The sequence below is a fragment of the Gymnoscopelus braueri genome (assembly GCF_963280865.1).
Source record: "Gymnoscopelus braueri genome assembly, chromosome: 9".
Lineage (NCBI taxonomy): Eukaryota > Metazoa > Chordata > Actinopteri > Myctophiformes > Myctophidae > Gymnoscopelus > Gymnoscopelus braueri.
The window spans coordinates 56181339-56209285 of NC_137610.1; the positions used below are offsets into that span (position 1 = coordinate 56181339).

Genomic DNA, 27947 nt, shown 5'->3' on the forward strand with positions numbered 1-27947 from the left:
TGTGTGTGTGTGTGTGTGTGTGTGTGTGTGTGTGTGTGTGTGTGTGTGTGTGTGTGTGTGTGTGTGTGACTGACTGTGTGACTGTGTGTGTGTGTGTGTGTGTGTGTGTGTGTGTGTCTTACAGACCCTCCATCCAAGGAGAACCCGTATGAAGACATAGAGTTGGAGAGAAGCTGTCTAGGCAGTAAATGTGTTTCACCGGCCCCGTCCTCCCCTGCCTCTGACACGCCCACTAAGGTAAGAGTCACATCGTTATGAACAATTGAACACATTGGTTCGTCACACTTTTTCATTACGAGGACCCCCCAGTCTGCTCTGCATTATGTCCACACGGACCCTATAACTCTGAGGCCATTTGGTTCCATTGGTACACTCTCAGAGTTACGGATGTGTAAGGGTCCGTTTGGTCATTTAGCTGGGGACCGCCTGGAACCCCCTCAAAGACCCTTGGGGGTCCCCGGACCCCACTTTTTCTCCCACTGGGAGAAAAAAAAGAGGTAAAACCGGCTACTCGAAATCAGTGCTTCTCAAACTTTTTCATATCAAGGACCCCCAAATTGACACCTTTTAGCCCACGGACCCACATTTGAAAAGATATGCCAGGGACCCCCCATAAGAGAAGATTTGTACGGCTCCTCTAGCAGTGATTCTCAACCATTTTAATTTCAAGGACCCCCAGCTTGACAAGCATTATAGATTACGGACCTCCATTTAATGGTATTTCTATCTCTGGGACCCCAAATTATATCGTAAAATCAATATAAATGTAACTCTGAGAGTGTACAAATGGAACCAAATGGACCCCGTAGGGTCCATTTGGTTCCATTTGTACACTCTCAGAGTTACAGACCCATAAGGGTCCATTTGGTTCCTATTACCGGTATCCATCATTTAGCTGGGGACCCCCTGGAACTCCCTCAAGGACCCCTGGGGGTCCCTGGACCCCACTTTGAGGACCAATGCTCTAAAAACATAAATGTTCTCCTGCTCTGTGGGTCTCCAGCAGCCGTGCTCCAAGCCAGGCTTCTTCAGGCAGAACTCAGAGCGACGCAGCTTCAAGCTCCTCGAACTCCGCAAGACGGGCCGCGACGCCGCCGGCGTCTCCTCGCCGTCCCGCGTCAGCCCCCCCTCCACGCCCAGTAGCCCCGACGACACTCCCTGCCTCTCCGGAGACCCCTACAATCGCAGGCGGAGGAAAATCCCCAAGGTGAAACTCATAAACCCACTCATAAAACACACACACACACACACACATACACAGTACACACACACACCCCTTTCTGTGATTTATGGTTCAGTCCACTGCTCGGGGAGGTTTTCTGGAGCGATCCACTTAAGCGCCAGACAAGGGGAAAATCTTTTCACAGATATTTCCTGTGTGAAGTGTGCCTGGGATGAACGCCTCCCCGGGGCTACGCCGACGTGATCTTAAAGATCCTTTTTTGGGGGGGATTTTAGGGTCATTTCTGCTGCTTGTTTTGGACAGTACAGAGTGCACCGTGCACAGACACAGGATACAGAGAGTACAGAGCGTACGGTGTCGGTGTGTGACATGCTGCAACGCAGGCTGCAAACCGCCTTCCAACACAGGGAGCAGTTATAACCCGTTTAGATCTGTTTCATTTTAACATTTCTTTGGCTGTTCAAAAAATAGCAGATCTACAAGCTCATAGTGCGGCACTCGGTGTATATCTGCTATTTATTTTTTTTAATCTTGAAAATGTGTGTAAATCTTTGAATATATATATATATTTAAATTGAACATTTGTAAAATATGTAGTTCCGGGGGGTCTCCAGAAGTCAAAAAAATATATGTATCCAAAGATTTGCACAAAATGTTCAAAATAGCTGATCTACAAGCTCATAGCGCGGCACTCGGTGCCGCTCTACAAGCTTGTAGATCTGCTATTTTTGAATAGCCCAAAGTATAAAATAATGGTTATAGCTAAAAGAAAATCTAAGATGACACAGTATGCGTTCCTGGTCTTAATGGGTTCAAGTGCAGTGTTGCACCAGGCTCTCCACCGCGGAGGAAAGACCTGGTGTTCAGTCTAAAGATCTGGTGTTCAGTCTAAAGACCTGGTGTTCAGTCTAAAGACCAGGTGTTCAGTCTAAAGACCTGGTGTTCAGTCTAAAGACCTGGTGTTCAGTCTAAAAACCTGGTGTTCAGTCTAAAGACCTGGTGTTCAGTCTAAAGACCTGGTGTTCAGTCTAAAGACCTGGTGTTCAGTCTAAAGACCTGGTGTTCAGTCTAAAAACCTGGTGTTCAGTCTAAAAACCTGGTGTTCAGTCTAAAGACCTGGTGTTCAGTCTAAAGACCTGGTGTTCAGTCTAAAACTGTGTGAATCCGGTTTAGAATAAAAGGGAAAATAAAACTGGGTCCTGGTTGGCGTGGCATTGTTTTTGTTCCCCCACATAATGTGAATCAATTAGTTTAGTCTCACTGGTCATGCTACGAGTTAGAATACAGGATGGATACACCAAACCATTATTATACCAAAAGAAACAAATTGATTATACCAGGGGTCTTCAACAGGGGGTCAGGGACCCCTAGGGGGTCCTCAGAGTTTCTACAGGGGGTCCGCCAAATCTTTGTGTGATATGATTTTTTTTTTTTTACCTTAACTTAACCACTTGAACCCTAGCATCCCTTTTCTGAGGAGAACTTTAGCCAAAAATAGCAGATCTACAAGTGTAGAGGGAAAAAAGAACAGTAAACGTCAACAAAAAAAGTTGAATCTAAAACACAATTGTATACAATATAGAGGGGGTCCCTGCTTCATCTCTCTCTCAGCTAGGGGGTCCTTGGGCTGAAAACGTTGAAGACCCCCTGGATTATACCAAACTAAACCCGTTTTAAACTAGGGGAATCATTTTGGAGGTGCACAGCGCTCTTGGGTTCCGCCGTGGGTTATATCCGCTCTAGACCGGATCGGAAAATAACCGAAAATGGAGTTCTGATCCCAGGCTAGTTGTGCCAAAAATACCAGATGTAGGCTACAAGCTCAAATGCGACACGTTGTGAGCTTGTACATCTGGTATTTCTGGACACAACCAAGTATAAATCAGGCATAAACAGTTGAGGAGTCATGGATCTACCACATTGTGGTGATTTGTTTGTTTCTGTGTTTGGTTCAAACATTCTCTGGTATTCTATGTTTTTTCTGTATTACCGGTATTTAGTTTTTATGTTCTTATATGTTCTTGGTTGGGATCAGATGGTGCTGAAGATCAACGGCATCTTTGAGGCTCGGAGAGGAAAGAAGCGAATGAAGAGGGTGTCTCAGTCCACCGAGTCCAGCTCAGGGAGAGGTGAGGGTTCACACCTCCTGAATGTAGGACTCATGACATGCACGCATGGACGCAAACACACACACACACACACACACACACACACACACACACACACACACACACACACACACACACACACACACACACACACACACACACACACACACACACACACACACACACACACACACACACACACCACGCGCACGCACACATGTTTTTCTTTCCTACATTCCTCACTACTTGTGTATCACCTCTCTCCAGCCACTAGGGGTGTAGTGGAGGCAGGGTAAACTTTATTATAGGAATTGATAGCATGCATTATACAGGATTTGCATCACACACTGTATGATTGATATCAACCACTTAAACCCTATTTCAATCTTTTTTTTATTTTTTTTCAAGCATTGTTAAAATGTTGAACATCTTTGAAAGCTTTTTGAACATTTTAGCCTATAATGGTCAAACAATCGACAGCAGGTTAAAAGTGTGTAAGTTCACTGCAGCACAGTGAGACTTTTACTTTATTTACTGTATTTGTTTATTTAGACAGGACAGAGCATATTAATGAACGTCACATGAACGTAAATACACCGGATTTAGCAAAGATGCTAATTTTCATCCGCAGTCCTCACACAAAACAAAATCAGAAAAACATAACATCAGAAAACAGACAAACGGTGGAATACATTTACATAACATTACATAGCCTAAAAATAAACCTAAAATATGATCACAAATGGTTGCAGCTTTGGTTTTCAAGCAACCATCTTTTCACATTGAATTTAAAAGAGGGAAATGTAGCACAATCCCACAACATGGTTGGCCTCATACACGTGTCTCTCCTCATGAAGGAACAATAGCCCAACATGTGTGTTCACTTATCTTTAGGAGTACGTTTACACGTTTGGGTCACTTGCGAGCGGCTGACCCATTTTTTCTCAGAGAACTGGGATGGTTTCTATAGACACTCATACCAAACAAAATGTGGGAGGAATGAAGACAATTGAGAGCAAATATTGCTGTTGTCCTCATTTGCAGTGGTGGAAGAAGTAAGCAAAGTTTGGTGTTCTGTTGCAGGTAGAAGTCCTGTAAAAGTACAAAAGTATTGACATCAAAATAATACTTAAGTACCTAAAGTTAAAGTACTCATTGTGCATAATATCCCATTTTTCAAATGTAAAAAAAAAAGTCTAAATATTTTTGAAAATATCGAATCTGCAAGCTAACCACGTGTCAAATCGTGACGCGTTGTGAGCTTGTAGATTTGATATCGTTGCCATTGGGCAGAAACCTCTTATCTCCATATTTGACCTTTTTGTGTTTTTTCGTAAATTAATGCCCTACTTGATGAAACTACAGTGTCACCCAAAAACATCAACAGTAGCAGATCTACAAGCTCAAAACGCGTCGCTTCGCGCCGTGTTTCGAGCTTGTGGATCTGCTACTTTTGTTGTTCTTGAATTTGAATCCCGAAAAGTAACAGTTTTGGACATTTTGACGATATTTTGAGTAAATATACTTAGTTACTCATTTTGCGGTCTCTACTGTGCTTTGTGTGTTTGATGTAGTGACAGATGAGAACAGCGAATCAGAGAGCGACACGGAGGAGAAACTACAAGGTGAGAAACAACCCAAAACACACATTTGCATTAGTTGAATGAGAGTGGAGGAGGGAAACAACCATTCTGTGGTTTGCTTTGTTCATTGTACTCAGACTGAGCCAGTGTGTGTGTGTGTGTGTGTGTGTGTGTGTGTGTGTGTGTGTGTGTGTGTGTGTGTGTGTGTGTGTGTGTGTGTGTGTGTGTGTGTGTGTGTGTCTCTCAGCCCACAGCCAGCGTCTGGTGTCGGTGCAGTCCATGCTGCGTCTCCAGAGTCGGTACCGTACTCTGGAGCGGGACCTCATGGAGCTGCAGGAGAGGAAGCTGTTTGAGTACTTCATCGTGGTGGCGCTGCACAAGACCAAGGCTGGGGTTCCATACCTCCCTGAGGTCACACAGCAGTTCCCTCTCAAAGTACGTACTGGAGGACAGCGTACTGTAACACCTCAAGTTTGATTAGAGTCGTCATGACATCACCACAGCCAATAACCAACGTCTTTCTGGGTAGATAAAACAGGCAGCGTCGCATTGGAGAAGTATTATTCATTAACCCATTAAGACCTGAAGCCGATTCTGCAAATGTCTTCTAAATCCCAACAGTTTTCTGAAAAACGTATGTTTCATGTCAAGGACCCCCACAATGATAGGGACCCCCAGAAGCAAAGATTTGAGTAAAAAATGTTCGCTTTAAAATAATATATATAATATAGATTTGCACACATTTTTAAGATTTTTCAAAAATAGCAGATCTACAAGCTCATAGTGCGCTCGGTGCTGCGCTATGAGCTTGTATATCTGCTATGTATATCTGCTATATTTGAATAGCCAAAGTGTAAAATAATGCTTTTTAGCGCAAAGAAAAAAGTGACACAGATGCTTTCCAGGTCTTAATGGTTTGAACTCATTTCTTGAAGAATATGATATTGTTGTTGAGTATTAGAAATACATTTTTTGTTCTAAATATCCACTGGTTGACAAACTAGTCAATGTTCAGGACACTTTATTTTCCACAATATTTTATATTGTGAAAACTTCCATAGACTTTCTACCCGGAAATACCCATTGTTTACAAACATTCAAACATTCTGATCTGGTCTATAGGGGTCTATTCAGGCTGTTACAATAGCAAAGTGTTCAAAAGAGCACAACAGCGAACAATACATACAGCTAGAGACCATACAACAACATACGTACAGTAATAATCTAAATAAGAAATCTTAAGAAACAGTCCACACTCACAGAATAAACTCTTGTCAGCAGTCTGACAAGTGGACGCCGTTTGGGCTCCTTCAGGCCTGCATCAGCATTTTCCACCGCTTTAAAAAAAAAAAAAAAAAAAAAAAACGCAAATAAGTTATGTTGTGAGTGCTTCTTAAGACTGTGAGTCTGCACCCATCATTCCTTAAACTACTGTCAGTTGAGTGCGCTTAGCTCTGTACTTAAGTCCTATAATAGTATTTGAAACTATACGATCAATACTATACGAAAACTTCATCAGTACAGCAATAAACTATACTCACTCACACAGACACAAAGACCATGGACGGATTTGATTGGCCAAGCTTTGTGCAGATTTTCAGGACGCGAACGCGACCTGAAAATCCTGTAGGCCTACTGAACATATGCATATACTGAACATGTACTGTACATATGCATATACTGAACATGTACTGAACACATGCATATACTGAACATGTACTGTACATATGCATATACTGAACATGTACTGTACACATGCATATACTGAACATGTACTGTACATATGCATATACTGAACATGTACTGTACATATGCATATACTGAACATGTACTGTACATATGCATATACTGAACATGTACTGTACATATGCATATACTGAACATGTACTGTACATATGCATATACTGAACATGTACTGTACACATGCATATACTGAACATGTACTGTACATATGCATATACTGAACATGTACTGTACATATGCATATACTGAACATGTACTGTTCATATAGTGTACATATACATGTACTTTCACAAGGAGCTCAATCACTTACGCGTTCAGTCTAAGAGCCTTTGCTCTGATGAGCAAATTAGACATTTGGGATGATGTGCTACAGTACCTTTTGGGATTTTTTTCAATTCCTTTTTTTTAATATGTTTACTGGATTGTGGGTCTAGCGCTCTACTGAGGAAACCCATTGCTGACACAACCTCTCTTTCTTACACAGTCAGATATTGTTCATGTTATTTAAAATAGATTGTGCCGTATGAAGCATGTATTCGGGTGTATTTGAAGTGTGTGTGTGTGTGTGTGTGTGTGTGTGTGTGTGTGTGTGTGTGTGTGTGTGTGTGTGTGTGTGTGTGTGTGTGTGTGTGTGTGTGTGTGTGTGTGTGTGTGTGTGTGTGTGTGTGTGTGTGTGTGTGTCTATTTCCTATCCAGACACACTAATACACATTTGTATAATGAGATTCCTGCCGGCAGATTTCTGAGGTGTCCGTTCTATCTATTTATACGCTGTGATCGTGGGAAACGGTCTATGGTCTATGCTGTAAACACCTCCTGTTGTGCTGCTGCTTTAACACATCATTAGGATAAAGTGAATCAACTAAATCTAATGTTCTCTGATCCCTCACCTAGCTGGAGAGAAGCTTTAAGTTCATGTTCTCTGATCCCTCACCTAGCTGGAGAGAAGCTTTAAGTTCATGTTCTCTGATCCCTCACCTAGCTGGAGAGAAGCTTTAAGTTCATGTTCTCTGATTCCTCACCTAGCTGGAGAGAAGCTTTAAGTTCATGTTCTCTGATCCCTCACCTAGCTGGAGAGAAGCTTTAAGTTCATGTTCTCTGGTTCCTCACCTAGCTGGAGAGAAGCTTTAAGTTCATGTTCTCTGATTCCTCACCTAGCTGGAGAGAAGCTTTAAGTTCATGTTCTCTGATCCCTCACCTAGCTGGAGAGAAGCTTTAAGTTCATGTTCTCTGGTTCCTCACCTAGCTGGAGAGAAGCTTTAAGTTCATGTTCTCTGATTCCTCACCTAGCTGGAGAGAAGCTTTAAGTTCATGTTCTCTGGTTCCTCACCTAGCTGGAGAGAAGCTTTAAGTTCATGTTCTCTGATCCCTCACCTAGCTGGAGAGAAGCTTTAAGTTCATGTTCTCTGATTCCTCACCTAGCTGGAGAGAAGCTTTAAGTTCATGTTCTCTGATCCCTCACCTAGCTGGAGAGAAGCTTTAAGTTCATGTTCTCTGGTTCCTCACCTAGCTGGAGAGAAGCTTTAAGTTCATGTTCTCTGATTCCTCACCTAGCTGGAGAGAAGCTTTAAGTTCATGTTCTCTGGTTCCTCACCTAGCTGGAGAGAAGCTTTAAGTTCATGTTCTCTGATCCCTCACCTAGCTGGAGAGAAGCTTTAAGTTCATGTTCTCTGATTCCTCACCTAGCTGGAGAGAAGCTTTAAGTTCATGTTCTCTGATCCCTCACCTAGCTGGAGAGAAGCTTTAAGTTCATGTTCTCTGATTCCTCACCTAGCTGGAGAGAAGCTTTAAGTTCATGTTCTCTGATTCCTCACCTAGCTGGAGAGAAGCTTTAAGTTCATGTTCTCTGATTCCTCACCTAGCTGGAGAGAAGCTTTAAGTTCATGTTCTCTGGTTCCTCACCTAGCTGGAGAGAAGCTTTAAGTTCATGTTCTCTGATTCCTCACCTAGCTGGAGAGAAGCTTTAAGTTCATGTTCTCTGATCCCTCACCTAGCTGGAGAGAAGCTTTAAGTTCATGTTCTCTGATTCCTCACCTAGCTGGAGAGAAGCTTTAAGTTCATGCGGGAAACGGAGGACCAGCTGAAGGTGATTCCTCAGTTCTGCTTCCCCGACGCCAAAGACTGGGCGCCTGTCGACAACTTCCCCAGGTACAGTCACACCCTAACCCTAACCCTAACCCTAACCCAGGTACAGTCACACCCTAACCCTAACCCTAACCCTAACCCTAACCCTAACCCAGGTACAGTCACACCCTAACCCTAACCCTAACCCATGCAGTCCATAAAAAATGACAAAGAAAAATACATCTAAAATAGCAGATCTACAAGCTCACAACTCTGGCCCTATGTGTCGAGGTATCCCCGAGCAAGACATTTGACTCCGAACTGCCCCCTAACTTGCTAAAGGGCACTTGAGCGGTGTTGGGGGTGAGGGGTAAGTGGTGGCCATTCACTTCCCCTCCCAGATTTGTCTTGCCAGTCCGGGGAATCGAACCGGGAACATTCCGGTAACAAGTGCGCTCCTCTAACCGGCCACCGCTTCCCCCAAATTGACTGGAGCCTGGGTTGGGATGGGCTCAGGAACATTAAAACGGTAGTAAAGAGGGCAGGAAAACAGGAATTTCCTATGAGAAAGGATGGTGGGCTAGAGAGTTGACATCCGTTGGTTAGCTCACCTGCTAGACATCCTAATAACTACCCTACAAACAGCCTGTTTATACAGTAAGAGCTTGCGAATGACCTCCTCGCTCATTAAAACGGCTGCACTGCCTTTACCCTATATGACACCGACAATGACGAATGATTATTACAGGGAGGGATTCCAGTGTCCTCTCGTAGCCCTACACCTGGTTTACTCCACCAAAATCAACCCCGTTTTTTGTAGGTTTGTTTGAAATTGGCTTTGGCTACCAGATACGGCTCATTCAAGCCTCTCAAAGGAGAGCATTGTTCCGGGAAAGGACGATGTGTATCTTGAGAGGTGACAGGTAATAATTAGCTTGTGGTAAATGTTTGAAGGGTGAGCGACCAGCGGAATGCTGTTAGCACAACGCCAAAGCTAGTCCACACACACACACATACACACACACACACATGCACACGCACACACACACACACACGCACACACACACACACGCACACACACACACACACACATGCACACGCACACACACGCACACACACACACACACCTGCAGACCAGACCACTGAAGCGCCTGACACCCCCCCCCCGGTCGTCACAGGGCCGACACTGGTCAATGAGCACCTGTCAGGTAGAACTGAAGGCCTTTGTGTGAATGACGTGCGCACTAATCCTGCCCTGGGGGGGGCGTGTCCTTTTCAAGCATGTGCTCATGGTTGCTTTTCAACGACACCAAGTAGTGCTGCGACTAGCCTTTATTTTCTTAGCGATTATTATTCCGATCCCTCTCTAAATAAAGGCATAAAAAGACCCAAACAAATCTTTAAAAAAAATTCCAATATATTTTTTCTAATTGACTAAATCAATTAGTCTAATTAACAAAAGCCCTATTTTGTACTTTGTCGCACAGCGCTGTCACGCAAAGTAGCAGGAATAGCAGATCTACGGGCTCTGCAGGCCACATTCACTCCAGAATTGAGTTCTCTGTTTCCCGCATGCAGCAGTTTTTTTGTTTTATGACTCACGACACTTTCCAATCTGTCTGAACCGTCTCCTTTCTTTCCCAGCGAGACGTTCTCCTTTGTGCTGACGGGCGAGGATGGAAGCAGGAGGTTTGGCTACTGCCGACGTTTACTGGTAGGCTGTCAAAATGTCCGCCGCCGTCGTGTCCAAATAAAACTGGACGTTCCCTCTCTGATGATTCATATATTATTATGAGACATTGGGGTTTGCAAACCTATTCAATCACTTTTATGTTTTTTCCTTTGTGCGGTGTATCTAAGCTGTTAAGATGTCAAACGCTAACAAACATCACTTTACTTTTATGTTTTATTTTACTTGCCAAATAAATCGATTCAGATTCTTTATCTGCACTTTAAAGGAGCATTTCCACCGTATCTTCATATCATTGGTAATAAGGAACGTTTGTGAGGACCAGGGCAGGAATTGTTTGATGAAGGCCATGTGCCGCTGTGCCTCCTCAGGCTGGCCTTCTGCCCCTCAAACAATGATGAGCCCTAACTACTAGGCCAAAGGGGCGTTGGCGCCCCGACCACACCCGCACTGCTGCAGCTGATTTCACCATTTTCTCCTCGGCTTTTTCTCTTGTCAATACCACTTTTAGACACCAGTGTCTTTTGTTGAGATTCTGAATTCTTAACTCCCCCTGACCTCCCCCCCCCCCCCATGCCCATCTTCAAACAAGTCCAGAGAGTGGCTTTGCCTCTGAAATGATGAAACTTATATGAAGATAGTTTGAAAATGGGTGAAGTGCTCCTTTAAAGTGCCTGTGTGAAACAAATGATTAGTTTAGCTGTGCTGCCCTAGTGGTTGTGTGTGTGTGTGTGTGTGTGTGTGTGTGTGTGTGTGTGTGTGTGTGTGTGTGTGTGTGTGTGTGTGTGTGTGTGTGTGTGTGTGTGTGTGTGTGTGTGTGTGTGTGTGTGTGTGTGTGTGTGTGTGTGTGTGTGTGTGTGTGTGTGTATTATGGGTGGTCCGTGTGCTGATGTGTTGCTGTTGTCTTTCCTGTGTCTCTACAGCCCAGTGGGAAAGGCCGCAGGCTTCCTGAAGTCTACTGCATTGTGAGCAGACTGGGCTGCTTCGACCTTTTCTCCAAGGTACACACAGTGTTACACACTACATACACACAGTGATACACACTACATACACACAGTGATACACACTACATACACACAGTGATACACACTACATACACACAGTGATACACACTACATACACACAGTGATACACACTACATGCACACAGTGATACACACTACATACACACAGTGATACACACTACATACACACAGTGATACACACTACATACACACAGTGATACACACTACATACACACAGTGATACACACTACATACACACAGTCATACACACTACATACACACAGTGATACACACTACATACACACAGTGATACACACTACATACACACAGTGCATACACACTACATACACACAGTCATACACACTACATACACACAGTGATACACACTACATACACACAGTGATACACACTACATACACACAGTGATACACACTACATACACACAGTGATACACACTACATACACACAGTGCATACACTACACACTACATACACACAGTGATACACACTACATACACACAGTGATACACACTACATACACACAGTGATACACACTACATACACACAGTGATACACACTACATACACACAGTGATACACACTACATACACACAGTGCATACACACTACATACACACAGTGATACACACTACATACACACAGTGCATACACTACACACTACATACACACAGTGATACACACTACATACACACAGTGATACACACTACATACACACAGTGATACACACTACATACACACAGTGCATACACTACACACTACATACACACAGTGATACACACTACATACACACAGTGCATACACTGGCTCTATGGACATTCACTTGCCAGAGACGATACACAAGAATTCAAAAAAATAAAATAAAGAATACCCCCCCCCCCACACACACGCACACAAGCCCGTTCCCACAGATCAGTGGGAGGAGTCATGGCTCCACAGAGCAGTGGGAGGAGTCATGGCTCCACAGAGCAGTGGGAGGAGTCATGGCTCCACAGAGCAGTGGGAGGAGTCATGGCTCCACAGAGCAGTGGGAGGAGTCATGGCTCCACAGAGCAGTGGGAGGAGTCATGGTTCCACATATGAGGAGCAGCTGATGTGGTTCAGGCTGCATGGGAACACAAGTCCCTGTAATGACTGTAAAACTGTCTGATTTACACACTGTGTCAATGTGTGCTGCATCCGTACGCTACATGTGTAAACACTCACACCCCCATACATGGGATACATGTACTATAATGTACACATAGGGTATACATGGGGTACATGTACTGTAATGTACACATAGGGTATACATGGGGTACATATTGTACTGTAATGAACACATAGGGTATACATGGGGTACATGTACTGTAATGATACTGTGGGTGCCTCTGGGCTAAAGCACCCTTGAGAAATGACCAGCACCCATCACAAACTCATCACAAAAAAAAAACGACATAGTACATTTTTTGTACCGAATTAACCGCATTAAAGTAACCAAAAAAAAACATAAAGGTAACAAACCCGGAAAAACAAAAAGAAAATTGTCGCCCATGCGCGCTGGCCGCGCGTGTGCGCTGCTCACCGAATAGCGAGGACATAAATCGGCGCCCCTGGTAATGTATATCGTTGTTGTCGGGCAGAAACCTCTTAAATCCATATTCTTTTTTGGTAAATTGAATGCCCTGCTTGATCATACTGCAGCTTCACACAAAACAAAAGCATCAAAAGTTGCAGATTCACATTAAGCTCCAAGCTTGTAGATCTGCTACTATTGATGTTTGTGAATTTGAATTCTGAAAAGTTACAGTTTTGGACTTTTGAGGTAGATAGATGGATAGATGGATGGATGGATGGATGGATGGATGGATGGATGGATGGATGGATGGATGGGTGGGTAGGTAGGTAGGTAGGTAGGTAGGTAGGTAGGTAGGTAGGTAGGTAGGTAGGTAGGTAGGAAGGTAGATAGATAGATTAGATTGGGGTTTACTATGAGCCCCACTAACTATCTCAATTGAAAGGCAAAAGAATAAATAAATAAATAAATAATAATTACAGTATATAATAATATCACACCAGTTTACCCCTTAAAGCCTATATACTTTGTTGTACAACAAATAGAGAAAATAGCCAATCTATAAGCTCACATTGTGTCGCATCATGACGCGTTGTTATTAAAAAAAAAAAAAAAAAATGTGAACGATTTTGGATATTTGTAAAGTTTGCCCAAAATCAGAACACAATGGCTAATGTTGTATTAAAGGGTGGTTTCAGATCCTGGATGAGGTGGAGAAGTATTATGTATTATATTATGTATATATTTATGTATTAAAGGGGTGGTACTGCATGGTGGAGAAGTATTATGTATTATATTATGTATATATTTATGTATTAAATGGTACTGCATGCTGGTTTCAGATCCTGGATGAGGTGGAGAAGAGGAGGGCCATCTCTCCTGCCCTGGTGCAGCCCTTCATGAGGGGCATCATGGAGGCTCCCTTCCCTGCTCCAGGGAGGACCATCACTGTCAAGAACTTCCTGCCTGGCTCAGGGACGGAGGTGAGGAACACAACCGTTCAGTCTGCATTCTTCTACAACAAAACTCTTAAGCTTAGACTGCATGAACTCTGAGCTCACAAAGCTAAAGTTATCTTACTATAATAACGATCTGTTGATAGTTATTATAGTAAGATAGATCAGGATCCATCTGAGCTTGCACACAGGCGTTAACCATTAGCATATGAAATGCCCCCAAATTTAAGCTGTTTATTAGCTTTTTTGTCAACATACTGTAAGAATCAGACTTCTGGAGTTACTGCACATGTGTGCCCACAGTCTATGGGCTTTGTTGTCACGGTTACAATCCCTGCAGGCTATAGGATCTGTAGCCAGTGGGCTACCAGCATACACACACAACCACACAGAGAAGAATGGCAGCAGCACAGACAAACCTGTGGCCCAGCAATAAAGTTATAAAAGACTTGTCCACAGAAAGCGTTTTACAATTTACAATTTAGCTCTTTATCCAGAGTAAGGTAAACACATACATCAAATACATACAGTGTAGTGCCTCAGTAAACACATACATCAAATACATACAGTGTAGTGCCTCAGTAATCTAGGATCATAGGTAAACCAAGAACCTAGCATCAGTCTAAAACAGTATAATATACATTTAAAACAAATCTGTACATTCCAACTATGGAAGCTATAGGATGCCAGGTCAACAAATGAACCTGGAGGCATCTGTCTAAATGAAATACTATCTCAATCACATTTTAATCTTTGCATAAGACTGCATGGTCGTCAAGGCTAGGTCAAGTGCTACGGGCCAATGGAGTGAACTATCATGATGCATCATTATTCATTGCTTTCTTAAAGGCCCAATCCATGATACACATCTACACTAATCTAGGGTGACCATATTCTGAATTCCCAAAAAGAGGACACCCAACGAATGCACGCGCGCGCACCCGGATTTGTAACTTTTGGGGGGTTTTTTTGGTACCTTAATTCGGTTAATTCGGTTAATTCTGGGCCTCTTTGAGGTACTGAAAAATATTGCTTTATAAATAATATATTTATTTATTTAAAGCATGTCTCCTCTGTTTGTTTCAGATAACAAAATAATCACAGCTTAATAATTCAGCTTTTTAACAAAATAAAATAACATCTCTCTCTCAACAAGTCTTATCTTAGAACAAGTGAGGTACCCCATTATTCAAAATAACCTCTCTCTCATGTCTATAATGTAAAAAATGCCTCAAAACCTGTTAATTAAACAAAAGAAAATATAGAAGCCTGTTCTTCAATGTTATAGCTCATTCTTCAAAATAATGTCTCCTATGGCTAATGTACAAAATATAAATAATGCCTCAACATTTAAACAAAAAGAAAAGAGAAGTAGATAACAAAATAATCACTCTCATACAAATATGCTCTATAATATTTCATGTTAAGTTCTGTATGAACATTCAGCTTTTTGCAAACAGTACACTCTGCTTCACATTTGTCATGACCCAGACGAAAACACGGGTACTTTTTGCGCATTTCATCTGTGAAGTTGCATTTGCGTTTCGGCATTTTCTCCGCCTCTGTCTGTGTAACTTTTCTCAGTCGGGGAGCAATGAATGACAGGCAGCGCTGAGTGCGATGTATGCTGTTCAGTGTGTGTCTGTGTGAGTGTGTGTGACTCTGTGTGTGTGTGTGTGTGTGTGTGTGTGTGTTTGGTCACGTGTGCCTCCAGCCTGTCAGCAGCTGTGTTGCCAAGTCTCGTGAGAGAAATAAGGAAACATTCCTCCAAAACAAGCCACAAAAAGAAGCAATTTTTTGTTTTTGAAGTTGCAGTAAATATTCGGACATGGCAACACTAACAATGTGAACAACTCGTTCGCAATTTACAAAACCGGGGTTACGGAAGTACCATAGTTAGCGCTTTCATTGTAAAAAAATAAAATAATCCCAAAACACCAGACATTTGAAGGATTTTATAAACCCCCCCCCCGGACAGGCTGGACAGCACCCCAAAAGAGGACATGTCCGGGTAAAAGAGGACGTATGGTCACCCTACACTAATCTAACCATTGGTTAGCAACCACCACCAAAAATAAAAAAAACAAAAGCAGTGGAGACATGTTTTTATTCTCTCTGAAAGCATCTGAGTCATTTTAGATTTGAGTTATATACGTATAATATATAGTAACTTCAGTTTTAAATTTGAGTTATATACATATAATATATAGTAACTTAAGTTTTAAATTTGAGTTATATACATATAATATGTAGTAACTTAAGTTTTTCAGAAAACTGCTAGGATTTAGAATAACATTTTCTGAATAGGCCTCAGGTCTGAATGTGGAGGACCGACAGATAAATGATATTTAGACAGTATTTGCTGTATTTTGGGGCTGTTTGGAGTTTATGTAAAACATTATATATGTATAAAACAGAATTATGATGGAGGCGCACCAAACACAGTAGCATATGTTTTCATCTACAAATCAAAGTCATGGATGTGAACACGACCCTTAACTCATAATGTTGTCTCTTTAAAGCATCCTCCTCCTCCTGGCTCTCAAATACACATTTACAATCAAACCCCCAACGCTGTCATCAAATGATGTTTTATCTCTGGGAGAGTACAAGTGGAACCAAATGGACCCGTAAGGGTCCATTTGGTTCCACTTATACACTCCCAGAGAGTTATATGAACGCTCATGGTTTTAATGTGAACATAGGCGTGTAATAAATCCATGTAAAATGCGTGTGTCTGCAGGTGATAGAGTTGTGTCGGCCGTCTGACTCTCGTCTGGAACACGTGGACTTTGAGTGTCTGTTCTCCTCGCTGAGTCTGCGTCTCCTGCTGAGGGTGTTCGCCTCCTTGCTGCTGGAGAGGAGGGTCATCTTCACCGCCGACAAACTCAGGTCCGTTACAAAAAATACTGTCCGTCCAGTAATACATAAAACCCCCCCTTTTTTCTCCTAATTTAGTCGTTAATGCCAATTCCCAATTTCCCCTTGAACTGTAGTCTCATCATGTCAGTGTGCAGGCAGAAACCTGGTTTGTCCAGAAAGTGGGGGAAAAAAAGAACTTGTGTTCCACTGGATCCAGTGTAATCATTATTTAGACACAAAGCTATTGTCACTTTTCGTTGGTTCACTATTTATAAAACCCACAGACAGACTTAAACCACTTTCACTATTTCACTATTTTCCAAAATAGTGAAAATAGTAGCACATCCATTTTCGACACTCTTGTACGATGAAGTAGGACATTGGTTCTCAAAGTGGGGTCCGGGGATCCCCAGGGGTAGGATGGGGGTCCGCCGCACCCATATCAATCTGGGGGTCCTTGACATGAACGAGTTTGAGAACCACTGAAGTATAGGCTATTAATTTACAAAGAAAACATAAAAAGTAGTTTCTGCCCGACACAACAACAACTTGTTGGTTCGTTAGGGAGGGTGCAGACGTTTTCCCTCTGATAGGTCATGTGACATGATCACATGGTACGTCATGTGACATGATCATGGTACGTCATGTGACGTGATCACATGGTACGTCATGTGACGTGATCACATGGTACGTCATGTGACGTGATCACATGGTACGTCATGTGACGTGATCACATGGTACGTCATGTGACGTGATCACATGGTACGTCATGTGACGTGATCACATGGTACGTCATGTGACGTGATCACATGGTACGTCATGTGACATGATCACATGGTACGTCATGTGACGTGATCACATGGTACGTCATGTGACGTGATCACATGGTACGTCATGTGACATGATCACATGGTACGTCATGTGAAGTCACCAGCTGCTCCTGGTCACCTGACGGTGAGGAGTTTCAGCAGGGGGATGTAATGAGTGGAGGAACACTCTATTCCTCCACCGTTCTGCACTCCGCTCAACAGGCACCCTGACTGACCAACCTGTAATAGTTGCTTGTGCGGTGAAAGGGAACGCCCTCCACCCTGCCCGGCTTCCCTCCAACGAACACGGGTAATTGTGTTCGTTGTAGCAGTTTTTCAGGCCAAGGACCCCTTAGCTGAGAGAGAGAGATGAAGCAGGGACCCCCGCACTACATATTGTCTAAAATTGTGTTCCAGATTTCCATAGATAGCTTCATAAACATGTTTGATAGCACTATCATCAGTGTTGGATTCATGTTAATGTGCATGTTCAGACATTTAACCACTTAAACCGTCAATACCTTTGGCTCTGTACTTGGTCTGCTGTTTTTTCCCTCTACACCAAACCTCTTTGCCAAAAATAGCAGCGCTGCGAGGCGCTGTGAGCTTGTAGATCTGCTATTTTTGGCTAAAGTTCTCAGAATAGGGATGCTGGGGTTCAAATGGTTAATGTAAAAGAATATATAATATATCCTTTCAGGCATAGATCCTTTCATGGCCCCCCTGTACTAACTCTGAGGACCCCCCTGTGTAGAGACACCCAGCCAAGCCGGAGACACCGCCGCAGAGGGTTCAAAACCCTGGTTTCCGCTGTGGTGGGACACTTTGAACACTTTGACAGAGTCAGATAGACACATAACAACAGGCAGACAGATAGACACAGTACAACAGGCAGACAGATAGACACAGTACAACAGGCAGACAGATAGACACAGTACAACAGACATACAGATAGACACAGTACAACAGGCAGACAGATAGACACAGTACAACAGACATACAGATAGACACAGTACAACAGGCAGACAGATAGACACAGTACAACAGACATACAGATAGACACAGTACAACAGGCAGACAGATAGACACAGTACAACAGGCAGACAGATAGACACAGTACAACAGACAGACAGATAGACACAGTACAACAGGCAGACAGATAGACACAGTACAACAGGCAGACAGATAGACACAGTACAACAGGCAGACAGATAGACACAGTACAACAGACAGACAGATAGACACAGTACAACAGGCAGACAGATAGACACAGTACAACAGACAGACAGATAGACACAGAACAACAGGCAGACAGATAGACACAGTACAACAGGCAGACAGATAGACACAGTACAACAGGCAGACAGATAGACACAGTACAACAGGCAGACAGATAGACACAGTACAACAGGCAGACAGATAGACACAGAACAACAGGCAGACAGATAGACACAGTACAACAGGCAGACAGATAGACACAGTACAACAGGCAGACAGATAGACACAGAACAACAGGCAGACAGATAGACACACGTTTGACTGTTGGAAGAGACGCAGTGTGTATTAAAGGAAGGAATGCTGTTGTGTTATACAGTCTCCCAGGGAACAATCATTTCTTTCTCTGGAAAGTTGTCACAGATGCCAGAGAGAGAGAGAGAGAGGGAGAGGGAGAGAGAGAGAGAGAGAGAGAGAGAGAGAGAGAGAGAGAGAGAGAGAGAGAGAGAGAGAGAGAGAGAGAGAGAGAGAGAGAGAGATGAAGTTAGGGCCTTTTTCGGAGACTGCTCCAGAGCTGACATGTGCGCACGTAGGCTGACGGCATCATCACACCCACGCGACGCACTGAGAAACGTTTTAACTCTATACGCTGGTATTAATTACCACAGTCAGGAGGCAGGAAGTGTAATTTGACGGTTTTTCTTTCATTTCATTTACTGCCGAGGTGCACCTGGTTTAGCTCGCAGCCTCAGCGGAAACGGTTATTGTGTCCCGATTTAGTTCAGACGCCACCCATCTCCATTTAAGTTAATAAGACCGATTTATACTTCGCCGTACGGCAGTCTCGTGTGCGGAAAATAGCACTTTGTGTGAGTGGTGTGAGCTTGACCTAGCCGTGACGACCATGCAGGCTTAAATGCAAAGGTTAAAATGTCATTTAGATCAAATGTTATTGTTATTTAGACAAATGTTAGGTTCGTTTTTACCTGGTATCCTATAGTTTCTATAGTTTCAACGTAGAGATACATTTTTTATAGTGTTGTTTAGACTGATGCTTACCTATGATCCTATAGTTTACTGAGGCTACACTTACACTGTCTCTCTACATGTGATGTATGTGTTTACCTTGCTTATTGTGAGTCTCTCTGGATAAAGAGCGTCTGCTAAATGTCTACATTGTAAATTGTAGGTTGTCTATTTTCAGCATGATACGACACCGCTGTATGATAGAACATAAATTATGCATTGCTCTTAGTCAGTGGTGGAAAGTAACTAAGTACATGTAGTCAAGTACTGTACTTAAGTACAATTTTGGGGTATTTGTACTTTACTTGAGTATTTCCAATTTCCAATACTTTTACTTCTACTCCACTACATCTCAGAGGCAAATATTATACTTTTACTCCACTACAATTACTTGAAACTTTAGTTACTAGTTACTTTGTAGATATACATTATTCCATTATAAAACATACATTAACCACTTTTGCCCTATTTTATACCTAGGCTATTTGAAAATAGCCGATCTACAAGCTCACAACGCGTTGCGATGCGACGCATTGTCAGCTTGTAGATCTGCTATTTTCAAACATTTTAGTACTTTTACTTTTGGTACTTTAAGTACATTTCGATACCAATACTTTTGTACTTTTTACTCAAGTAAATTTTGAATTCCAGACTTTTACTTGTAACAGAGCACTTCTACATTGCAGTATTGATGCTTTTACTTAAGTAAAACAGTACTTCTTCCACCACTGGTCTTAGTGTAGAACACATTTTTTGTCTCTAATCTCCCTGTTTGTCTATATATTATATATATATTTACTGCTGTTGAAAAGCTGGCTCTTCAGAAAACATTTTCCTTATTTTTTGCGACTAAAGCATATCAACAGATTGTGCAGAGAGGCTGTGCTGTGTGGAGTGGAAACTTGGCCTCTCCAATCACCTTCTGAATGAATTAACTGAAAGCAGGCTCACACACACACACACACACACACACACACACACACACGGGAGGCATTAAGTTAACGGTGTGGGGCGAGTGTGTTTGCCGCAGCTATATACTTTTTTATAAGTGTTACATCACGCGCCTTTTAAAAAGATGCCTTTAAGACATTCTTCTCACAGTGAGGCCCCGGCTTTCCAAGAAAGAGCAGAGCAGAGCAGACGTACATTAATTGTTCTCGTAACCGTTCCAACATTTGGTAATGAATGGGTGGGACGCATGGAGGCATGTATGAGAAGACCATTATTGTCCAGGAATCTCTTACTGCCATCTTGTGGCGTAAAATAGAAATGCATTTGGATTGCAATTTTTTATGCCATGGTTCTGTAATATCAAAGTACTTTGAAAGACTGAAAGAACGGCTGTATTGAGAGATAACTCATTATTTATATATTATAAGGAAACCCCCTGCAAATAACAGAGCCTCTCCTTCTCTCTCTCTCTCTCTCTCTCTCTCTCTCTCTCTCTCTCTCTCTCTCTCTCTCTCTCTCTCTCTCTCTCTCTCTCTCTCATATGAATAACGTTGACATGTTTATGTCTCAGTTGTGTTTTAATGGGTCTCTCTGTTCCATTGTTGGGGGGCAGCTTTTTTAACTATGTATTTCTATTTTTGGTTTAATCTGGTACGTATTATAACGATTAAAGCTGCTCTATGTAGCTTTCCTCTTCTACCCCGGATTTTAACCTGGTTTCCTGCACAATTGCTGATTTTTTGATAAATTAAATATTGACCATCAGGTCAAAATTCGTGTCAGATCCTGTGTCTAGGTGAGACACTTTGACACGATCTAAATGTCTCAATAGAAGAGCAGGGAGACAAAATACAACTCTACCCCAGTTATATAAGTTATATTGTATTAACATACTCTACCATACAGCTGGGACAAAATGACATTTTATGTATTAATCCATTAAGACCAGGAACGCATCTACACGTGTCATTTTGAGATTGCTTTGGCTAATACAAAATAGCAGATCTACAAGCTCATAGCGCGGCACCGAGTGCCGCACTATGAGCTTGTAGATCTGCTATTTTTGAAAAATCGTGAACATTTGTGAAAATATTTGAGTATGTTTTTTAAAGGGAACGGGTCCACGGCCAGATACATATCATTTTGGGGGTCCAGATACATATCATTTTGGGGGTCCAGATACGTATCATTTTGGGGGTCCAGATACATATCATTTTGGGGGTCCAGATACATATCATTTTGGGGGTCCAGATACATATCATTTTGGGGGTCCAGATACATATCATTTTGGGGGTCCAGATACATATCATTTTGGGGGTCCTTGACATGAAAAGGTTTGAGCCCCACTGATAGTTTTTCAAGAAAACTGTAGGATTTAGAAGGATTTGTAGAATCCCCCAGAAGCAAAGATTTTAGTTACAAATGTTTGCTTTAAATATATATATATATATATATATATATATATATATATATATATATATATATATATATATATACATATTATTTCCCAGTCTAAATGGGCTAAAGAAAAGTTATATATTTCCGCTTTAACGATTATTTTGACTAGTAAAACAGTCAAATGAATAATCTCTCTCTCATCTCTGTGTGTCTCTGCAGTACATTGTCTCAGTGCTGCCACGCGGTGGTGGCTCTCCTGTACCCGTTCACCTGGCAGCACACCTACATCCCCGTCCTCCCCCCGTCCATGATCGACATCGTCTGCACCCCCACCCCCTTCATCGTGGGCCTGCTCTCCAGCTCTCTGCCGCGACTCAAAGAACTGCCCATTGAAGAGGTGAGTGTGCGTGTGTGTGTGTGTGTGTGTGTGTGTGTGTGTGTGTGTGTGTGTGTGTGTGTGTGTGTGTGTGTGTGTGTGTGTGTGTGTGTGTGTGTGTGTGTGTGTGTGTGTGTGTGTGTGTGTGTGTGTGTGTGTGTGTGCGCGTGTGTGTGTGCGTGTGTGTGTGTGTGTGTTTGCATTACTATACGTGTTAGGGGTGTGCCGATATATCGTCCCGCGATATATCGCGATACGTTTTCGTGACGATATGTATCGTTTTGAGAAAAAAAAAATATCGTTTTCAAAAAAAAAAAACATGTTTTTTTTTCGGGTCAGGTATCACACTATTGCCCTATTTTGATTCAAAACGGCTATTGTAGCTGAAAAGCTACAAGTTCGCATATCTGAATAATGCAAAAACAGAATTATTTGTTTGCATTTGCTTTTTTTCTCCCCCATATATTTTTCATAATAAAAAAAGTGCGTATCGTATCGTATCGAAATCGTATCGAAGTTGTGAGCCAAATATCGTATCGTTTGGTGAAATTAGTGTATCGGCACACCCCTAATACGTGTGTATGCTATACTAGTATAGTAGGACTTAAGAAACCATCTTTGTGAGATTCCAACAGGATTTTATTGAGAAAAATAAAATCCTGCGCTGCGACGCGTCGTGAGCTTGTAGATCAGCTATTTTCGGTGAAGAGATTTGATGTAGAGGGAAAGAAGAGCAGACCAAGTACATAGCCAAAGGTCAAGTTTACCAAGTGTTGAAGGTTTAAATGGTTAAATGTGTGAAAACACATATTAACATGAATCCAATATATTCATAGAAAAGCGATGTAAAACAAACAAAAACACATTCATTTACACACTGATGGTAGTGTTATGAAGCGGTTTATGAAATCTATGAAAAAGTCTGCAACACAATGTTATACAATAGTGGGTAGTGGGGGTCCCTGCTTCATCTCTCTCTCTCAGCAACGGAAAAGGTTTAAGACCCCTGTTATACACAGTGTTCTTCCCACATATCTAAGCCTCAGCTGTCCAACGCACCACAGGTTGTTTGGACGGGTCAGCGGGACAAAAGTCCTCTCAGTGTCTCCTTGTAGGCTGTCTGTCTCTCTGACTCCCGTCCCGCCCTGCCGTTCCACTCGGACAATAGTGATCAACCAGATAAATACCAAACGTGTTTGAAAGTGACCGTGACAGCCCTGCTAAGGTCCTGTGAGCAAAACGGGATCCAGGCTTTAAGATTGGATCTTCAAATCGCTCACCCTAGAGCATTTTTTTTTTTTTATACTTTATTGAGTCCAAACATGTTAACAATAAATCATTCAGTTTACTTCCATAATAGTAATAATACATTTCACATGTTTTATGTCTCTGTTATCAACAGACATTTCGACCCATTCTTTTTTCTTTTTTCTTTTTTCTTTTTTTTTGCATGTAAAACCCCTTCACCTACAGTACATACATAAAGTAAATAAAAAGGATAAACTATATGAAGACATTTCAATAGAAATCATTATTTCATCCATGCATCCTCGTAAACCTCCTTTATAAGGAGGCATAAGCAACAAACTTGACACCAAGAAATGAAACAATAAAGAAATAAAACAAAGGGGGGGGGGGGTGAGGTGGGGGGAGTTAGGCTTTGTTGTGTCATTTTGGTAAAATATCTTCCATTTTCTTTTGTTTCATTTTTAGTTCTGAATACTTGGGTGGTTAAAATAAATAGAAATATTCCAAAGAAATAATAATAATTTTAGTCATTAAGGTTAAATAATCAAATCATGTTTATTTGTAAGATAGAGAGCCCATCTCTTTTCAAACAACCTGTCCTTTCCATTAATTTTATACGTCACCTTCTCCATGAAATAAATATCTTCCACTTTTTCCATCCATCTGACTACACTAGGTAGTTCCAGACCTTTCCAACATCTAGTTATTTGTTTGAGCATTGGTTCTCAGAGTGGGGTCCGGGGACCCCCAGGGGTCCTTGGGGGGGTTTCCAGGGGGTCCCCAGCAAAATGTGCGAATATAGCATCACATTCGTTTTAGCCATTTATACTTTGGCGAGTGCCGCGCTATGAGCTTGTAGATCTGCTATTTTTGAAAAATCTTGAATGTATTTATTCTAAAGCGAACATTTTAACACAAATCTTTGCTTCTGGGAGTCCCTGGCACAACATATTTTCAGATGGGGGTCCGCGGCCAAATATATATCAATTTGGGGGTCCCTGGCATGAAAAAGTTTGAGAAGCACTGCCCTAGTGGACCATCTTGTAGATCAGCTATTTTAGGGCTAAAAATAGTAAAAAATAGCAGTGAGCAGCGTATTATTCTAGGTTCTGCCAACGTTTTACTCAACAGTTCAAAATAGCTTTCGTAAAATCACCGTCCTGAAATGTTGATGTCCTCACTAGTATAGTAATACAAACGTGTGTGTGTGTGCGTGTGTGTGTGTGTGTGTGTGTGTGTGTGTGTTTTCTCTTGCCACTGGTCCTTTCCTCCATCAAACAATGGTTCCAGGAAATGACATCATTGTCCCTTCCCTCTCCCCTCAGGTCCTGGTGGTTGACCTCGGCAACAGCCGCTTCCTGCGACAGGTAGGCCTACTGTACAACATACTGTACAGTCCATATATAGTAACGTACTGTACAGTCCATATATAGTAACGTACTGTACAGTCCATATATAGTAACGTACTGTACAGTCCATATATAGTAACGTACTGTACAGTCCATATATAGTAACGTACTGTACAGTCCATATATAGTAATGTACTGTACAGTCCATATACAGTAACGTACTGTACAGTCCATATATAGTAACGTACTGTACAGTCCATATATAGTAACGTACTGTACAGTCCATATATAGTAATGTACTGTACAGTCCATATACAGTAATGTACTGTACAGTCCATATACAGTAACATACTGTACAGTCCATATATAGTAACGTACTGTACAGTCCATATATAGTAATGTACTGTACAGTCCATATACAGTAACATACTGTACAGTCCATATATAGTAACGTACTGTACAGTCCATATATAGTAATGTACTGTACAGTCCATATACAGTAACATACTGTACAGTCCATATATAGTAACGTACTGTACAGTCCATATCAAGTTATAATAGTTTTGGATTTTGTATTATAGTTTAGTTTTAGTTAGTTTTGATTTTCTTTTTTTTTAATTCAGTTAGTTTAAGTTAGTTTTGACCAAAAAAAAATCTAATTCAGTTAGTTTTAGTTAGTTTTCAGAGCGGGTTTGCTAGTTTTTATTTAGTTTCTATTTTTGTGAGAAAGCTTAGTTTTAGTTTAGTTTTTATTAGTTTTAGTGTTAGTTAGTGTTTTTTTTTCATACTTTAGGTTTTTTGTCAGGTGCAGGATTCAAAAGGTCAAAGTAAGTATTGTGTGATAAAAACTAAAACAAAAGATACCATTTAAAAATATATATTATTCAGTTACTGTTGACCAACCATCCACACAACAGTCCACAAGATAGCAGCCTTAAGTGCAAAATGTACTGTGCCTGGTATAAATCAAAATAGCAATATGAACATAACCCCTTTCATGAGACACGCAGGGTCCAGGAGTCTCAGGTTTGTGGGTGCTCAGAGAGGCTGTCTTGTCGTCAAGGTACTCGCTATCAGAATCAGTGGTGGAAAAAGTACTCACATTTGTTACTTAAGTAAAATTATCAATACTGCAATGTAGAAATACTCTGTTACAAGTAAAAGTCCGGAATTCAAAATTTTCTTGAGTAAAAGCACAAAAGTATTGGTATCAAAATGACAAACAAAGGTAAAAGTACTCATTATGCAGAATGTCCCATTTCACAAGTTTTCAAAATGTAGGCTATAAAAGGTAAACAAATCTTTTGAAAAAGCAGATCTACAAGCTCACCAAAGCATTGTGAGCTTGTAGATCGGCTAAAATAGCCGATCTACAAGCTCACAACGCGTCACATCGCGACGCGTTGTGAGCTTGTAGATCGGCTATTTTCAAATATTTTATTAATTCCAATTATTTGACTTGTAACAGAGTACTTCTACATTGCAGTATTGATACTTTTGCTTAAGTATGGAATATCAGGAAGATTATTTATTTGTTTTTGAAGATGTCAAAATTTGACTTGGTAATTTGTAGCTCTGAATACTAAAGTATTTTTTTAAAGCATGTACTGTTGAATACTTACATATACCAGTAAGTACTCTAACTCAATTACACATTTGACAGACCAACTTTCACTTAGTTGAGTAATATTTGACCAGGAGTATCTCTACTTTTTACTCAAGGACTGGGGATGAGTACTTTGTCCACGACTGTGCTACAGTGTCATTGATGACAGATGTTTGTCTCTGTGTCTCTGCAGCTGGATGATGAAGACTCCATTCTGCCTCATAAGCTGCAGGCCGCTCTGGAACATGTGCTGGACAAGCGCAGGGAGCTGGCCAGTGAGAAAGGAGACGTCCCTAACCCTAATGGTGAGGAAACCAATGTATCTTAACTTAAACCTCACCAGAATAAGCTCTGTAAGAGATAGTTGTCTCCGCCAGATGTGGAGAGTATGTTTTCGTTCTTGTCCTTCCGTGTGCCCCCCCGTCTCAGCCAAGCTAACATTGGTCAAGCTTCACGTGACACGTGACAATATGTTGTCACCAATGCTTTTGATTGGCTAGCGAGACGCATGACGAAATAAAAACCTATAAATAGGTGTGTCACTTCAAAATTTTATTTATATTTTTTGAAGTGAGCTTCCATCAGCCAAGCTAACATTGGTCAAGTGACACGTGACAATATGTAATATAAATAGGTAAGACAGGATTAATCAGGAACAGTACTGGCGGAGACCTGTGCTCCGAGGAGCACATTTTCTAGTTTAGAATTAGACCAAATCAGAGGCGTCGCTAGGTCTCTACTAGGTTGGGGGCTTAGCCCACCAGGCAATGGACACATGCACGCAGCGCGCGTGCATGTGTCCCCCCCCCGCGCGATTTTTTCCGCGGATTTCGGCGGATTCGGGTACCTTTCCCCCGTTTTTTGTTACTTTATTTCGGTTTTAGGGTTAGGGGTTAGGGTTAGGTTAGGGTTAGGTTAGGGTTATAGATATATAATTTAAAAAAAAAACATATTGGTGGCTATAGCCACCGATGCCCCCGCGTAACGCCACCACTGGACCAAATGATTTTTCATTTCAAGGACTCCCGGTTTGATCTCTGTCGGGTGTAAACCTCATATGTCCAAATCTGTTACTTTTCAGGATTCAAATTCAAGAATAGCAAAAGTAGCAGATCTACAAGCTCAAAACGGGTCCCTTAGCGCTGCGTTTCGAGCTCGTAGATCTGCTACTTTTGATGCTTTTGTGTGACGCTGTAGAATGATCAAG

The 27947-nt window shown here is 41.8% G+C and overlaps 1 protein-coding gene across 1 annotated transcript in view; it reads left to right on the forward strand.

Annotated features, from left to right (window-relative positions):
- Positions 1–27947, forward strand: part of LOC308092553 (DENN domain-containing protein 2A) — a 90033-nt gene that overhangs the window by 56294 nt on the left and 5792 nt on the right. The window contains 13 exon segments of the mRNA XM_080438510.1: positions 125–237; positions 1004–1207; positions 3219–3312; positions 4866–4916; positions 5122–5309; positions 8656–8765; positions 10326–10395; positions 11295–11372; positions 13787–13927; positions 16644–16792; positions 22381–22558; positions 25111–25152; positions 26934–27045. Coding sequence (XP_080294636.1) covers positions 125–237; positions 1004–1207; positions 3219–3312; positions 4866–4916; positions 5122–5309; positions 8656–8765; positions 10326–10395; positions 11295–11372; positions 13787–13927; positions 16644–16792; positions 22381–22558; positions 25111–25152; positions 26934–27045 — 1530 coding nt within the window.